This window comes from Anabas testudineus, chromosome 22, assembly GCF_900324465.2.
Source record: "Anabas testudineus chromosome 22, fAnaTes1.2, whole genome shotgun sequence".
Lineage (NCBI taxonomy): Eukaryota > Metazoa > Chordata > Actinopteri > Anabantiformes > Anabantidae > Anabas > Anabas testudineus.
In genome coordinates, this window is record NC_046630.1 from 5,127,589 (window position 1) to 5,141,209 (window position 13,621).

Here is a 13,621-nt window from a genome sequence, read left to right on the forward strand (position 1 = left end):
ACAAAGTTAGGAGATTTCCATTAGAGGTGAAGTTTATTTCAACAGACAATTTTACAGAAGTAAAAACTGAAAGAACAGTAAAATACACAAGCATGTGGAAATGAAGAAACATAATAAACATTTTTATTCATAATTTGATGAATTCAGACACACTTTTAAATTCATGTCTAGGAATGTATATAAATAGATTGTTTGGCAGTGTGTGAGGGTTACTGACCCTGAAACCAACCCCCCCAAAAAACAAATTGAATGCTAAAAATTATGCACAAATATCATTAGATTCAGATTTGTACAAATGCAGCTCAACAAAGCAGAAACCCACATTTATACACCCATCAGAAATAAAACACTAAGGCTTTATCCTAATATACACACTCGAATGATCAAAGCTCAACCCTGAAACCTCAAATCAAATAAAACTCAATTTATATAAAACATGATTCCTATATTTTACATGATGTTGTAATTTCACTGTACTTACAGGAAATAAATCACCTCGCACACCAGAGAGAAAACACTGTTTTTACAAGATCCTGACACATCTGGATCTCATCACCAGGTAAAAATTTGGCAAAAGAATTCTTGTCAACTCAAATTATGTCATTTTCAGTTCATGTGACACTTTGTGCAACCCTTTTCAGGACCTATATCCATCCACCTACATTTGCTTTCTTTTTTTTTTCTTCCCTTCAAGTTGGGTCAGACAATTGATACCGATTTCATGTATGTCTGGTAAATATACAGCTGGATCCTGGAGGCGATTAGCCTAGCTTTGCCTAAAGACTGGAAACAGAGGGAAACAGCTAGCATGGCTATGTCCAGATGTAACCAAGTCTGCCTGCATTGCTAATACACTGAATCATGTTTGTTTGGTCCATCAACAAACAGAAAGGTGCATTAGTCTGCGGCTACATATAATAAATTGTATTTCTTGCTTTCCATTCATAATAGAATTAATAGAAGTACTTCTCTAGCAGTGTCTCAATCAAAACCTTAATACTATATCTTAATACTTCCTCATACCAACACAGCAGCCATTTACCTGTGTTAACAGTCAACAGTTTTACCAAATCATGTTGACACTGTTAATGTTGTAGCCACAAATAGCGTAGATGCTGCAATGTTATTTTAATAATCACTTAAATGTAACCGATGGGGACTTCGACACAGTGTGAGCATAAAGTTGTAGAATGAAGCATTTATTCTGTGTTAACATAACCTGCAAGATCAATAAAACTGCACAGTGTCTGTCCTGTTTTATAGTGATCACAGAAAAGTGAGTGAGAAGGTAAATTTTTGTACAGAAAGTCGGGCTAGCTGTTTCCACTTGCTTCCAGTCTTTATGCTAGGCTAGGCTAAACCCCTCCTGGGTCCAGCTGTTCCATGACCAGTTTCTGGAGTGAAAATACTATTCAACACTCAGTTGTAATTAAACTGGGAAACTAGGAGCTTTCAAACTAAGTGATCATTACAAAACAAAAACTATAAAAATGCCTGAAAACCAAACGTCAAGCAGCTTTATAAGTTGAGGCATCGTTTTTATCATTTCTGCCAAACATCCCATATGACAGAAACACGTCATCATGAAATGACATAAGAGTTGTATTAATACACTCATCTAACTCTAAGAAGACTTATAAATGCTTTTGTCCTTAAGTGCACACCAGTGTTACATTATTAACTCTAATGTTGCAGAGACTATTTACTTCCTAACTTGTAATTCAAAAAACTGTACATTTATGGAACGTGGACATAAAGATGCATCTTTAATAAGTCCTTTATCTTGTCTCCACAATATCCTGAATTTTCTATGTGCAGTATAATTAAACACCTTATAAGTCTTCAAGTGGTGATTTATAACCCGTGATCCATTTTTGTTCTTGTCCAACAGCTTTAGGATTTTAAATATTACTATTTTAAAGTGCACGTAAAAGAAAATTATTCCAGAGCTTTGATCGGCACGTTTGTCATTTGTCACTGTAGCACAGACAGAGTCCAAAATTTAAAAAATAATAACACAATCAAAAAAAATAAATATGAGATTAGATCAAAGACAAATCCACTGGTGTTTAAACAAAAAAAAAAAAAAGTGGCACAATCAAATCGCTGCTTGATTCATGTAAACAAATTGTGCTCTGAGATGTTTTCTGCATGTGAGCTACATTCGGAGGAGAACAAACAGCTTTAAACACATAAACAGAGAAAACCTATTTATACTCATCAGCCACTGATGGTGATCTGGTTTTATGAGCGTTGAGAATCTAAAGGTCTCTCTGCCACGACTCACTCACTTATTTATTCAAAGTGTCGTTGGATGCGTGAGGCTGAATCACAATGGGCGCGTTTTCACCTGCAGGAGTGGAAAACAGAGTTTTGTTATTTTTTTTAATGACAGCAACAGTTTTATACTTCAATTTATTTGTCAGCAGAAGCAGCAGAACAGAGTAGTTTGTTTTAAAGAGAGGTCGTAGGACATGCACCAAGGGATCCCAACTGGCTCACGTTGTAAACATTCAGCTACCAGTGCTCTGAGATAATACACAATTTTTATATAAATGGAAATTAAATCTTTGATGGGTCAGGACCACTTCTTCTGTATTTCTAACTAGAATTTTTTATCATGGTACAATTTGATTAATTTGTATCTGCACAGTTACACTCATGGGGTGCACCTGAAGAGAGCAGCACAGGTCTACTGGCTGCAATCAACCAAAAAACATTTACTGCTTCCTGCTTTTTTAGATGCTTTTCTCTGTGATATATTGTAAACTGATCATCTTTGGGTTTCAACATTTGAAGACGTGAATGTTGGCTGTTGGTTTTTATCAAGTGTGATGAGTAAAAGCAAGCAAAGCTCAGCTGATGTTGCTGAATCCTGCGGCTCTTACAGAAAGAAATCCTAGAAGGAAGTAAAATGCTAGAACGTGATTTGGCAATAACATCATCCACGCCCAGGACAAGCTGTGTCAAAAGCTGCCACAACATGAATTTGCTCACACTGCTTTAAGTTGTGCCAGATATATAAAGCAGCACAGAACAGCAGTCAGCCGAGGACAGGTGACCATTACCTGACGGGGTCATAACTTTACCTGGTTTGTCAGTGGTGGCACTGGGGCTCGGCTGAGCAATTATTACATGGTCTCCTGCTGTGAAACAGAATTTAATACTGAGCAAACTGTGTGATGCTTTTAAAACTTAATATAACAAACATTTGTAAATTAATTTTTATGTTGTGACATCTGATTAAGAAAAGTGCTACAATATGGATGACCTACACTTCTTTAGAAAAAACTGTACTTTCTCAATGAAACGCCTGTGCACAAAGACAAGTGATTGGTCATCTTGAGACAAGAATTATTAGATTTCCAGGATACTGCTTCAGATTTGCATATGTTAGAAGCCACTTTTACAATGTGGGAGTTTACACTGCCACAGGGTCACAGTGCAGCAGTGGATCTAATGTAACAGACATTAAATGTTGAATATTGGCAAGTGGTATGTAGTTTACAGACGTCTCATATAGCAGAATAAGTCATTTTAAAGGTCCCTCACCTGCATCTTGTTCCCTGAGTTCTGCCTCCAGGTCCTCAGGATCTATATATGTGAAATTTTCCTCGTCTTCTGCTGATTTGCACTTCCCACAGCAGAAACAGCAGCAGCAGAAACAGCAGCAGCATGTGAAAATACTGCAGCACACCATAAGTGCCTAGACATAAAGCAAGATATCATTATATTTCTGTCTGGCCCAACTGGTATTCCAACTCTCACATATTTTAAAATAAAATAAATATAAAAATGCCACAATATTAAAAATAATCTGCAGACATTTCCTGAGAAACCCCATGCTCCTCACCTTGAACCAGCACTTGGACATGAGGAAGTAGTATTTGATGCCCTCCTCCCCAAACTGCTCTGCTGCATACAGACCCATAGATCCATACTCATCATAGATTTTCTTTTTGTTATCATCACTGAGGATGGAGTTGGCGTTGTTGATCTCCTTGAACTTTTCAGCAGCTTCTGGGTTGTCTGGGTTCTTATCGGGGTGATGTCTCAAAGCCAATTTCCTGGTTATAAATGATGCACAACGGTCTGATTACCACTAAAGTTAAATCAATAGTGATAGGTAAACTCAAAACAGTGTGTTGAAATTTGACATTTCCATTTAATGTTGTTCCACAGCTGTTTTAAAAAAAACTGCTACCAATGTGAAAACTAAACGGGCAGAGCATTTGCAGCTATGATGCTGAGCAGGCCAATAACTACAGTAACTACTACAGTACAGTAATAGTTATTGTGACTCATGAAGCATGATGCTAACTTGAAAACGATCTAACATTTTCATTTTGAGATCATTTTTAACTTTCTATTGACGTGAATAAGATATCTGTATTTGTTTGTGTACCCGTGTTGAAAAATGGGTGAAGACATTTTCTTCATTCTTAGGTTTTGAGTCCAGCTATGTGAGACTGAAACTTTCATGACACTTTTAGGAAACTGTATGTGTCATCTGAACTCATCTAAAACGCAGTCTGAATTCCCCGCGTTTAGTTGTCAACATATTTTAATACACACCTGTATGCCTTCTTTATTTCCTCTGGAGAGGCTCCTTTCTCCAGGTCCAGGACTTTGTACAAACTGACTCCTGCTGTTGACATTTTCCTCTGAGGTCTGTTTGGATCCTCCATGATTTAGATTTTGTGTCTGTGACATAAAAACAAACAGTAAACCTAATTTGCTGTTAAACATAATCAACAGACTTTACACTTTGCTAGAAGCATCTATCATCTTTACGTTCTGAGGGGGGCTAGTTATAACTAAAACACATATAAAGATTTAGTTTGATTTAAATATTTAACTAGTCTTTCTCCACCTTGTGTTAAACCCTGCAGGGTCAAATCACGATGAACTGCTAACTGACTTAGCTAACTTTAGCAGAACATGGGGGAAACCTTACATACTGAATTAAGAAATATCGTTGTTTTTGGTCGAATCATAGAGCCCAAAACTTGTCCTCTGGTCGTCTTAAAGTTTGGTCCATTAAGTGAAGCTGGGCCCAGGTTTCCTCAGTTTAAACCTGTTCCTCCATGACCGGAGAAAAAGTTCAGAGGAACCAGAGAGAAGGAGGAAGTTCGACATCAATAAAGTTTTTTTTATTTTTAAAAAACGTCATCGGTGGTTTCTTAAAGAAACTTTATTAGCAAAGACAACATAGACAACATGTAGTAATGTGGTAGTTCATTTTTATGTGTAACATATAAAAATCAATAAACTACTAAGTTTTAGTTGCTAGTTTAGTTTAAATGGGCCTTAATTCATTCTATATCTTCTAATTTTAAAGGTCTGAACGTTATTGTAAAAAAATATATAATTATTATTACATTTAATTAAATAATGACAGAACAAAAAAATATTCCCTAGTAGTGGAAAAAATACTTAAATAAAAGTAGCGAAAACATAGTATGTATTATGTATTTTGTAGAAAAGCCCTCTATTCAAAATATTACTAAAGCTAATATATAGGTATAATAAGCATAGAGTTTAATTTAGCAGTAAAAGTACTCACACAGAATAAATCATTTTCAGGACAGTGCATTTTTTATAATGCAAGTGATATACAATGTCATTTATAATATTACTACTAATAACCAATAATCAATAAAAAAAAATATTTCTACTACTTACAAATGTATTTTTATTTTATTGATTGTTGAGCTAAGTGAAAGTACATAAATGAATTTCCTGCAGCAAATCAACATAATAAATAGGCTTTTATCAAGCAGTTTTTTCTGTTTTTATTTTATGATCAAAAAAGGCAGATTAAGTAAAAAAAAAAATAGATACAGTACTTTTATCATGTATAAAGATTTGGTTACAGTGAATCTGAATGTACTTTGTGTGCTGAGACTTTACACAGAAAGATTTACTTAGGGTCACCACAGCTCCAAAATGAACAAAGTGCTGATTATAAACATTTGGTAATGGTAAATGCTGATTCGAGATTTCCCTACAGTCATTTTTGAGATACTAATAACACTGTGTTGTAAGAACACTTTACAAAAATGAACTGTACGTCTCATAATGATGACATTTATGTTAAAGTGTTAATTGCTGATTTCCTGATTCTGTGAAACCACATTAACAATTATCTTCCCCATGTTCTTGTTGGCTTCCATGCGCTTATGAGCTTCTGCAATTTCCTCCAGGTTAAATGTGCTGTCAATCACTGGCCTCAAGGAGGCAGCCTGGTCTGAGAAATATGGTAACACCCTGTGTGAGAAGGCCTTTACCAAGTCCGCTTTGTACTGTGAAAAAAATGCAAAGTAGAAAATACAAAGCTGTGTCATAACTACAGTAAATTTAAAATTGCCTCATTTTGGAAAACCAGACAGGAGAGAAGATGAGCCAGTATTACTTCACTTGAGATGAGTCAACATGCCCACACATGAAGACGAAGAAACACATTTACTTCATCTGGTTGGTATTCTCACCTGGAGGCTGCGTGAGCGGAGGAGGCTGGCTAGCAAGTGCCCTCGCTTGGAGAGAAGTTTTCCCAACAGATCTCCTTCTACTGCCCTGCCACCCAAGGTGCCGTACAGCACCCACCTGCCATCCATGGCTAGGCAGTTCACATTCTTCTCCCAGCTGCTCCCACCAATGCAGTCAAGAATGACGTTTGCTCCCTTTCCTGTGAAATTACAATGTAGTGAACATCTGCTGCTCCAGATTAGAATCTGACCTACAAACAAGATGGATCCTTTATTTTTGTTCTCATAAGGTAGCTGCATATTACATAAATTATTTAAAACAAAATAATTATTGTATGTACTGAAAATGTAAGCATAAGACTGACACTGTGGTGGAGGGGATGTGTTTCACTACAGACAGTATAAATAAAATAAGCATGAGGTGCAATTACTAAAATTTAGTATTAAGTATTTTTTAATAAGTCACTGTAATAGGAAGAATAAAACACTAAGATATTACAGTACTGATGATTTTTAACAGAGACGGTGCATCACAGCACCGGGAACTGTCTTTACATAAGTCACCTCTTGTAAAGTCGAGAACTCCCTGGGCGAAGTTTCCCTCTTTGTAGTTAAATCCAGCTGCAGCTCCCAGTTCCTCAGCCATCTTCAGTTTCTCCAGGCTGCCGGCAGTAACGATGGGCACCGCACCGAACAGACGAACCAGCTGAACAGCAGCTGTTCCTATTCCACTCGCTCCGGCATGAGCCAGCACCACTTCGCCTTCCTTCACCTGAGCTGTGGCATGGAAACAGACGGTAACAAAATACAGTATTAAATACCAGCCTTGTATATGTATGTAATTGTGATTTTTAATTTCTCAAAAAGTGCATATTTATGGCTTACACTAGTATTTGGTGTTCATGATATAATAGTTGTGTGAACTGTTCACTGTTGCCTATACTTTTTTCTATTGTTTAACATAGGCTATTCTAAAAGTACATATTAAAAAGAGTAAAAAAAATATATATATATATATATATATATATATATATATATATATATATATATATATATATATATATATATATATATATATATATATATATACATATATATAGCATGAGTGGTATACCAATGAAAACCAGCAGCTGAAAAGCAGTGAGCCAGGCCTCTGGTATTGCGGCCGCCTGGCAGAATGTAAGATTGTGGGGAACAGGCATGAGGAGCTCCTCAGGTACAGCAACATATTCTGCATATCCTCCTCCACAGAGCAAAGCCATGACCCTATCATCTGGCTTCCAGCCCTCTTTAACTCCAGGGCCCAGACTATCCACAGTACCAGCCACCTCCAGGCCTATGATGTCACTCTCACCATCGGGAGGTGGGTACAGTCCTCGCCTCTAAAGAAAACAGAAAATATCAGCTGAGATGTGTTTAACGGTGCATACTTTGGTAGAACGCATGCTGTATTGTACCTGTAGTAAATCTGCCCTGTTGAGGGCTGCTGCGTGAACTTTAACGAGAACTTCTCCATCTTTAGGCTGAGGTCTGGGGATATTTCGTAGCAGCAAATTCTCTGGTCCTCCTGGTTTGTCAACACACACTGCCCGCATCATCTTGGAAAAACTAGAGCAACACTTGGGCCAGGTCTATAAAAGGAAATAAGACAAACAGTTTACATTTTCTTTAAATAAATTCTGTGCGTCCCTATAACTAGCTTGACAAATTCCCCAACATGAACAACAAGTTAACCTGAAGTCACTTTATGAAAGCTCCTGATAAGCTGTTTTAGACACTCACCCTCTGGTAGGTGTTTCTCAGTAAAAATCTTCCTGTGTGCAGTATGCAATGCATTTGAAGGTCCCAACAGTGGCAACTATGATTTGAAAAAAATAAAAAAACAATAAGTAAAATTTACTCTCAACACTGATAACAGCAGTTTCTGAACCTTCCTACACAACTTTCAATATACTCCATTGATAAGAATAATAGGTGATCCATGGCATTGAAAAAACTAAAAATAATATATTTTGTATAACAGGTAAGTTCCAAATATAGTTTACAGTGAAAGCTCTTAAATAATACCCCTGGCTTATGTACTTTTCCAATGGCAACCTTAATAGGCCTGACTTAATATAAAAATCACTTTCAAGAGCTGGAAGGAATTGATCATTAGGCACAGACACAATCACAATGTCTACAGCACAAAATGTTTAATGTGCCTTTCAATCAAGATCAGATCATTTTCTGTATGTTAGACAGATGACAAACATAGATGAAGTCAGCAAAAAATCTGAGACAAATAATACCAAGCTTGCATGGGTACAAAGGTTTGCAGATTCAAATTAATATTTAATTTGAGTGAAGCTACCTTTTAAGTTTGAGCACATGAGTTTTGATCCATTTGACTTTCCATACCAATGCAGGGTAAATACATGTAGTTAGCTGGTTGTACTTCATAAAAAGAAGAGTTATATAATAAAAACAAAAATGAAGAAGAATATACAGAGCATGCAGAAGAGAAAGTAGAAAGAAAAAAAAAGCGAAGTTCTGCAAACAAGTCAGTGAAACTCCATGATTACATTGAGGCGTTACGCAACGCGCATGCGCTCTTATGCCTCATGTCCATGCAGACGCTTGAGTTCAGGAAGTTTCTTTGATTAAGATCTAATCAAAAATAATAAATCGATGATTTACAGATTACAGATATGATATAAGGAAGAAAATGCATTATTAATGTATGCTTGTACATAGCGACATATTCCACATTGAACTGCTCCGTTACTTGTAATTTACGTTCATGTATTAAAAATAACGAACTTACCAAGCAAAGCTGTCAACAGTTCATCAACTTTAAGATGACTGCATGACGTTTGGGGAAGTTTGGGCTTCATCAGCCAGGCGGAATCTCAGCTTGGCACAGGAGGATCAAACCAAAAGAGAGGCCGGGTTTCTGTCTAGTCAGCACGAACTTTAAAGGGATACTGTAGTTATTTATATTATTATAAGGACACTGAAGATTGATAATTCTATTTACACATAGATTAGAATTTTTCAATAAGGGTATTTTTCATGGCTGATCCTCAAATTGACTTTTTTAGCCAAAGCACGCCCCAAAAAAAGCAAACCGACAGTAAATATTTAGTTTTCCTTTCATGGCAATGTGGAGAATAGGACTGTAATTAATAATATATGTTGTTAGTTGAAGCCATTCATGAATTTCTTCAGTATATAGTCTTTCAAACAGTTGTGTACCTTGCAAGTTCCCACGGCCCAAGATCATTAAAATAACTTAAACTGAACAGTTTATTAAAGGTTAACTGTTGAATTAACTCTAGTGGAGAATAAACTACAAAATACAGTACTTAACCAAAATAGAAATTCAAACTCAAACTCAAAATGGTGAAAGGTGATGAGTAAGGAGTAGGAGCATTGTTTAGCAGACAGCTCCACAAAACCCGATAATCATAAGCTGCATGATGACAGTGACTGTGCTTTGAAGACATCTTGAAATTTAATCTGTTGGAAATGTGTCAGCACACTTTCAGTATTCAGCAACAATCCTATCCACTTTACACAAACACAATGGGCTATTATATTACACATGCTGAGGCAGCCATAGCAGCGGACACTCCTGTATAACAGCACACTGAGCGACAATGCACGCAAATCAGGTAAGAAAAACGCAATCCAGACTTTAATTTAAAAAAATAAAAGAGACCATTTGTTAAAGAAATGCACTTTAAAGCATGTATTTCTCATTCTAGCTCCTGTACAAATGGATGAAATCTACAGAAGACCTGTGATGCAGAAGGAGCTGAAAGTGTTGAACCAAAAGGAGGACAGAGATTTCAAACATAAACTAAACATGCTGGACAAACAGTTCAGGTACACGCAAAAAGTGCTAAAACAAAGACGAGACTCGCTGCTAAAAGAACACAGAAAAGTAGTGATGGTAAAAGTCTGCGAACCTAAAGCTACACTTAACATTGCCATGAGAGAAATCGACGAACACGTGAGTGAAGAGATACACTTCAGAGGAATTCACACATCTCATGGAAGACGATTCTCTCACAACAAGGGATCTGAGCTGGTGGAGCAGAGCCGGTCAACATCAGCACCACCACCCTCTGATAAACCCACAAGTTCAGTGCGACACAGGGGCAACATCCAGAGCAACCTGTCGCTAATGCAGATGAAAAATATTGCAACGATTGACTCAATATCGGAAAAAGAACTGGCAAGGCAACAGCAGGAAGCCCGAGAGGAAATGGAGAAGCTGAGACAGCTTCAGAGGGAAACATTACACAACAGGGTGACAGCATTTATAGAAGGTCTCAAGAGCAAAGGCAACATGTAAAAACTCGTGGAACCTCCATAGGGGAACTTGAAAGTTGATTCATAAACTATGTTTTCTACTCAAGCCGTTAGTAATAAACAGTTTATATGTACATCATTTTTCACAGGAACATGTAAAAACAGCCTTTTTATACACATTTAATGTTTACACAATATGACCCATCTTTTTCATTGTTATTATGGCTTTGTGCACAGGAGTCTCCTTGAGTAGGCTGCAATTTTTCTTCCACTCAGGAGAATTAGGAAGTTCTTGGTCTGCAAAAAAATATTTAAATACGTAAATATTACAAGTACATTAGCTTATAATGCAGGTGTAACATAATTGTTAAAAATACATGTATTATAAATATTTACAAGTCGTCAATTATAGATGCCCACACATTTTAAAGATACATTTTCAGGTTACTATCAGATCACCAATTTGATATTTTACTACTGTTAACTAACTTACTGACCTAACAAAGATGACTACTACTACTACTACTACTACTTCCAGATACACTACACAGTGCTGTTCAACGATAGTACCTTCAGAATCAAAGTGGACTCGTGTGGGAAGACATCTGGTGTGGTCTGTGTAGTCCAACGTGCAGAGTACAGCGGTCTTCTGTCTCGGTACAGTGAACATCAGCACCAGTATTGAACACAAAACATTACTCTCCATCACTTCTATGGATTTAAGCTCCTCCTATAAAAAAGTGGTAGGACTGTGTCAAGTTATATTTTCACCTATAACTAATACTATGCACCATGCATACATGCAACATTATGCTATAATTATTGACACTGTAATTCAACTTTCTGTCAGAGAAACAGTCCTATATTAAATCTATGACTTGTACACATGTAAAAATTCATTACAAAAAAGTTAAATGACCCAAATTCCTCTTACAAAAAGAACAAAGGACATATTGGTTTTCTGGGATATTATTTATGTATATAATAGCTATGTACTGTAATCTAACAAATATGTCATGTGACAATTATGATATTGTATATCATTTGGGTGGAATCAGGGAGATGTTATCACTATGTAAGACAGGGTGGCGGCTAATTCAAGACATGAACCTGTGGTTTGTATATCTCTTTGGTTTTGTACAAATATATTAGCAAAAAATTATAATAAATATGTTTATTGTAGACTGTCTCAACAGGTTCTAAAAGCTGACTATCTTGTTTAAGCATTTTATAGTTTAGACATTTATCTGCAGTGCATGTCACTACAGATATTTACTACTGTTGGGGAAAAGAGAGAAAAAGAGAAAGAGAGAGAGAGAGAGAGAGAGAGACAGAGAACTTTGGCACCTTAACAATCTTCAGCTGCTGCTTGCGACCAGCAAAGGCATTGAGATGCCTGCTGAGGAGATCCAGAAAATCCTTTATGTTTGTCTCCATGTTGCTCTGTTCAGCCAGGTCGTTCAGGGGAATAAAAGGGGGAATGTTATGACGGCTTATCCTCAGCTTTGGTTTCATGTCTATCTCCAGGTTGTAGGTGTCTAAATAGACACCCTCATAGGCTGTGGCCAAAGAGACACACACTCCTTTACCTCGAGAAGTCTTTATAACGTCATATCCACCTAGTAACATCAGTGAATAAAGAGAGAGGGTTAAAACAGATGGATATACAATCTTTTGAACTGCAGATATATAATACACCAAAAGCCTGAAACCACATTGAAAATCTGTGATATTCTCATGTAAACCTGGAAATGGTCAGAAAGTTTAAGGGTTCACAAGCAGCAGTCTTAGAAGATGCTTTGCAGGAAGTCAAACAAAGCCAAACACTTGAGATGAAAATACTGGACATTCAATGTGGTCTCAGATTTTGGACCTAGGTCTGTACAGTATATACTGTATTTTATGGCATAAATGACTAATATGAAAACTAAGTAATGAAATGTCTGGTTGTTAGTACCAATAAGGTGGTGAGCATCCAGAAGGTCTTTAAGTTGTGTGTGTCTGGCCATCAGCCGCAAGAGTTGTGAGTTTTCTGAGTTTTCTGAGTCGTCATCCATTTCGTCTTCTTCATCGTTTGAATTCTGTCTGTCCATAGATGTCCTAAGTTTTTGAAGATTCTATAGCAGGACATTGTAACCAGTCATCAGCATAAAGTTAGAAATACACACAGTTTAGCTTGCTTAAACAGACAGCAATGCTCAGTGAGACAGTCAAACAACACTAATACTATTTTTATTTTTAGTATAATGAAATTAAACATAAAGAGGTGCAAAATGTGAGTAAATGTATTTAGTTACTGCAGCCTTTAAGCTTTACAGTACGTCATCATCTCACCTGGTGTGTCTGTATCTCTGCCTTCAGCTGATCTCTCTGCTTCATCAGCGCTGCAGCTTTAGCTTTTAGCTCGTTCACACGACTGTGCTGCTGAGGTTGACTCTTACGGCTTCTTGCCAGAACTTCCAGTAGGTTTAGGTGACTCAAAACACCTTTGATTAAAAAGAAACTTCCACTGATTCTCAAGAAAGCGACATAAACGTTAAACAAACCAGGCCCAGGACCTGCTCTGACTATGTTTACATCAGTTGACATTAGCTAACATAGCATGACAACAAAGTCCTTTACAAGCTAGCAGCTAAATGTTCGGTAAGCTAATGATGTAGCTTTCGTTTTGAGTTACCTTTAGAAGGCGCTCCGTCCATATTCACCGACTGTTTTCTTTATTGTTCGTACGATAATGATAATAATAATCTCCTCTGCTCACTAACATCAGTTTCAATTCACCAGCTGCTCATCCAGTTTGATTTTGGCGGCTCTTGCGTCATTGCGTCATGACG

The 13,621-nt window shown here is 36.9% G+C and overlaps 4 protein-coding genes across 8 annotated transcripts; 1 reads left to right on the plus strand and 3 right to left on the minus strand.

The window, feature by feature from the left end:
* Positions 1 to 101: 101 nt before the first annotated feature.
* Positions 102 to 5,101, minus strand: dnajc5gb (DnaJ (Hsp40) homolog, subfamily C, member 5 gamma b). Of its 4 annotated transcripts, none has more exons than XM_026339484.1 (6): positions 4,962 to 5,101; positions 4,576 to 4,704; positions 3,854 to 4,067; positions 3,553 to 3,706; positions 3,090 to 3,143; positions 102 to 2,350 (listed from the first exon to the last, which is right to left on the minus strand). In XM_026339484.1, the coding sequence occupies exons 2-6, from the start codon at positions 4,686 to 4,688 to the stop codon at positions 2,292 to 2,294; spliced, it is 594 nt and encodes a 197-aa protein (XP_026195269.1). In that variant the 5' UTR covers positions 4,689 to 4,704; positions 4,962 to 5,101; the 3' UTR covers positions 102 to 2,291. The 4 variants fall into 4 exon arrangements, with proteins under 4 accessions (XP_026195269.1, XP_026195267.1, XP_026195268.1 ...); XM_026339482.1 differs by having other exon boundaries at positions 3,090 to 3,146; XM_026339483.1 differs by having other exon boundaries at positions 3,090 to 3,146; positions 4,958 to 5,095.
* tp53i3 (tumor protein p53 inducible protein 3) lies at positions 4,962 to 9,434 on the minus strand. 2 transcript variants are annotated; one of them, XM_026339460.1, is made up of 7 exons: positions 9,295 to 9,434; positions 8,271 to 8,346; positions 7,946 to 8,119; positions 7,603 to 7,870; positions 7,053 to 7,265; positions 6,492 to 6,688; positions 4,962 to 6,305 (listed from the first exon to the last, which is right to left on the minus strand). In XM_026339460.1, exons 2-7 carry the CDS (start codon positions 8,322 to 8,324, stop codon positions 6,105 to 6,107), a joined length of 1,107 nt encoding a protein of 368 aa, XP_026195245.1. In that variant the 5' UTR covers positions 8,325 to 8,346; positions 9,295 to 9,434; the 3' UTR covers positions 4,962 to 6,104. The 2 variants fall into 2 exon arrangements, with proteins under 2 accessions (XP_026195245.1, XP_026195244.1); XM_026339459.1 differs by lacking the exon at positions 9,295 to 9,434 and adding an exon at positions 8,842 to 9,123.
* A 196-nt stretch (positions 9,435 to 9,630) lies between these two features.
* Positions 9,631 to 10,848, plus strand: LOC117152818. The gene is made up of 2 exons (XM_033325841.1): positions 9,631 to 10,144; positions 10,238 to 10,848. Exon 2 carries the CDS (start codon positions 10,249 to 10,251, stop codon positions 10,828 to 10,830), a length of 582 nt encoding a protein of 193 aa, XP_033181732.1. The 5' UTR covers positions 9,631 to 10,144; positions 10,238 to 10,248; the 3' UTR covers positions 10,831 to 10,848.
* Positions 9,759 to 13,595, minus strand: cenpo (centromere protein O). Its single transcript, XM_026339471.1, has 6 exons — positions 13,465 to 13,595; positions 13,122 to 13,273; positions 12,745 to 12,904; positions 12,135 to 12,406; positions 11,358 to 11,517; positions 9,759 to 11,084 (listed from the first exon to the last, which is right to left on the minus strand). Exons 1-6 carry the CDS (start codon positions 13,484 to 13,486, stop codon positions 10,975 to 10,977), a joined length of 876 nt encoding a protein of 291 aa, XP_026195256.1. The 5' UTR covers positions 13,487 to 13,595; the 3' UTR covers positions 9,759 to 10,974.
* Positions 13,596 to 13,621: the final 26 nt, after the last annotated feature.